The sequence below is a fragment of the Ipomoea triloba genome, chromosome 1, assembly GCF_003576645.1.
Source record: "Ipomoea triloba cultivar NCNSP0323 chromosome 1, ASM357664v1".
NCBI classification, from domain to species: Eukaryota; Viridiplantae; Streptophyta; class Magnoliopsida; order Solanales; family Convolvulaceae; genus Ipomoea; species Ipomoea triloba.
Window position 1 is genome coordinate 37855717 of NC_044916.1, and position 3201 is coordinate 37858917.

A 3201-nucleotide genomic window follows, 5' to 3' on the forward strand; every position below is an offset into this window, starting at 1 on the left:
TATATATATATATATATATATATATATATATATATATATATATATATATATATATATATTGAAACCATATATATATATATATATAGATATATATATATATATATAAAATTCAATGCCAAAATTAATGTCATTGTATTAAACTCTTATAGTTCTCGTGATACATGGAATCTAATAAATACATACTGTAATAATGAATACTGGCTTATTGCCACCAACCTTTTGTTCTATGCATGAACTAATGAAACAAAATAAAAATAATTCGAATAGTGTGCTCTCGAAATTCGTTTGGCGTGACGGCAATGCTAACGTTCTTATATTTCTTAATGTTTATTCGTTTTAGTTTTATGATCATTTTCTCGAATCTGTATGTTTATTTTATTGAATAAACATGTATTAAAATGAATATAAAATTTATATTCATTTTTTTCCTTTTTCAAAAAAAAAATGAATATAAATCAATACATATTTTGTTAAAAATCTAAAAATAAATGTAAAATTTAATTGGAATTTATTTTCACTTGGCATATACTAACCCACTTTATTCTAAAAGTTTTAAGAAAAATCTCAACAAAAAAATGAATAAAAAATTAAACTGCACAACACACATTTGTTGTGTAGTTTGTAGTGCTAAACCGATTGTACAAGCACAAATCTCCATCTCCACCCACACATTTAAAAGAGGACAACTAACGCCTTCTCTCCGGTGTTCCCATTTATTCACCACCTCCCAAACACGCCCCGCCGGGAGTCTCTCTACACTCCAACGCCTCTCTTTCTCTCTCGCTCTAGCTCTGGTATACACACGCAAGCACAGTGCAGAAACAAGGCAGAGCTTCTGAAATAATGGCTTCACCTTCTCCTTCTATCAGGTACTTTTCATATCCAGTGCGACTTTATTTACGTGCTTGATTAAGAGATAATCGTGTCTGTCAATCTTGATTTGAGCCTCGTTTCTTCGAATCAGTATGTGAATCTATCATTCTAATTACTTATTCTGTATTTTCTCGTTAAAGACAATCTACGGCCCATCTCTTCATTTTTAAGTGTGCATTATATATATACAAACACAAATTCATTGTATACATACTCCTTTTGAATCAGGAGTTGGTGATTCAACCTATTGGTTGAATTCGAATACATCTGATCGGATCAACGGTACGGTACTGCGTTAATGGCATCGGCCATGATGTCGAATCCGGTGATGAGCTCCGAAAGTAGAGCAGCGGCTAGGAGAAGGAAGAAGAAGAGAAGCCAAATTCCGAGTGCTCAAGCTCAGGACGTAAACAATAACGCTGAATGGAAATCCGAAGCTCAACAACAAGTGTACTCTTCCAAGCTGCTCAAAGCGCTCCGAGAAGTCCGGTTGAATTCGTCGTCAGGAACGAAGGGGGGCAGAGCCGTTCACGAAGTCGCAGATAGAGTTCTGGCGGTAGCCGCCAAAGGACGCACGAGGTGGAGCCGCGCCATCCTCACTAACAGGCTGAGGCTCAAGTTCATGAAGAAGCACAACAGAAGGCAGAGAATGGTGGTTGCGGCGGCAAACGGGAATAGCCGGCTGCCGAAGAAATCGAGAGTAAGTATCCTCCGGCTGAAAACAAAAAATTTACCGACTGTACAGAGAAAGGCTCGTGTTCTCGGCCGGCTCGTTCCTGGCTGCCGGAAGGAGCCGCTGCCTGTGATTCTAGAAGAAGCCTCTGATTATATAGCGGCTTTAGAGATGCAAGTCCGCGCCATGAGCGCTTTAGCTCAACTGCTTTCCGGTGGTTCTTCTTCTAGCTCCGCTCCTCTTAATCCGCTTGGCTCCAGCCGGCCTCCTCAGAGTTAGAGTTGATGATGACGTTGACTCTTCATTTTCCTTTATTATTTTTTTAAATATTAAACAAATTTCTTCTATTATCGTGCTCTATATCTCTTATGAACATCCCCTGTTATATATGTCTTCTTCTTTCTCTTCATTTTCAATTTGAATAGATATTTTTTTTTGTTGTCTTGATTTGCATTTAATATCAGTGGGATGAAAACGAGGAAAATTCATCTCATCTGTGTGGGTTTGGTGCAAAGCTTATAGGTCGCCATCCTCTTTATTCACGTGGGAAGGAGTATTGTGATTTGCGGTTTAATCCTCGTTCCCTTGTAGTATCTATCATGCCCTGGAACTTAGCCGTTAGCCCACATTTGATCAGGCATACGTGAAAATTAAATTCACGTGCAGAATGTTTAATGTGGTCTGATAGATGCCTCATGTACTTATAATCATGAACTAGTCTGTCTATTAACGTTTTTTTGGGAATGTTTACCAACATGGATTATACATATTGGGCAGACAAATGAAATGGGTATATGTGTTAGTTGATGGTGTTTGGGTAGGGTGGGAGTGGGAATGAGTTGAGGCAGCATCAAACATGGGTGGATTACATTTCTTTGGTTTGGTAATTGAATTATTTGGTTGTGTTGGGAGCATGTGGTGTTCAACTATGCTGCTCTCCCATTCCAATGTGATCCCTTTTTGCTTTGTTGTGGCATAGGGGAGTTTAGGGGACAAACCAACCAGCCAAGAGAGACCCCTCCATGTGACTATCCAAGCTTTAGCTTAATTAGAAAGTTGCATTGTGAAGTGATATCCTTTTTCTTTTTTCCTTTTTTTTTAAAAAAAAAAAAAAAAAAAAAAATCCTCCGGCCCTATTTGTTCTCACGTACATACTATACAGCCTATACTATGCATACATTTTGCAAATTACATATACGGTGGGAAGAAGGCTCTTATGTGTAACTATGTTTTCATTATTTTCTTTTATGTATCAATACTACTTTTTAATTTTAATTTCCCACTTCAATAATATATATAATTTAATTATAGGAGTATCGATTAGGTATGACACCAAACTAACTTTAAAAATATATTAAATTAGTTTGTAAATTATATTTTTTTTTTAAATTGTTGTCTCTAAATGTTGGCCATTTTTAGAGGAAAATAGAAACTTGATATATGTATATATATGTGTGTATTGCGAAATGACAGTTGATATATGTTGAAAGCAGCTTGGTGTTTGGGTTATTGTGGACATATCATTTGGATTTGTTAATTCTTGTTTTGTAGCTCCCAATGGTGAGTAAACCTAGCAATTGCAATCTGATCTTATCCTAATAATACAAGCAATTAGTGGGAAGGCATTTGACTGGTAGATTTAGACATGATGTAAC

At 36.4% G+C, this 3201-nt stretch overlaps 1 protein-coding gene across 1 annotated transcript; it reads left to right on the top strand.

The window, feature by feature from the left end:
• Positions 1 to 644: 644 nt before the first annotated feature.
• On the top strand, positions 645 to 2120 carry LOC116016344 (transcription factor bHLH148-like). Its single transcript, XM_031256567.1, has 2 exons — positions 645 to 869; positions 1102 to 2120. The coding sequence occupies exon 2, from the start codon at positions 1172 to 1174 to the stop codon at positions 1823 to 1825; it is 654 nt and encodes a 217-aa protein (XP_031112427.1). The 5' UTR covers positions 645 to 869; positions 1102 to 1171; the 3' UTR covers positions 1826 to 2120.
• The last annotated feature ends 1081 nt before the right edge of the window (positions 2121 to 3201 follow it).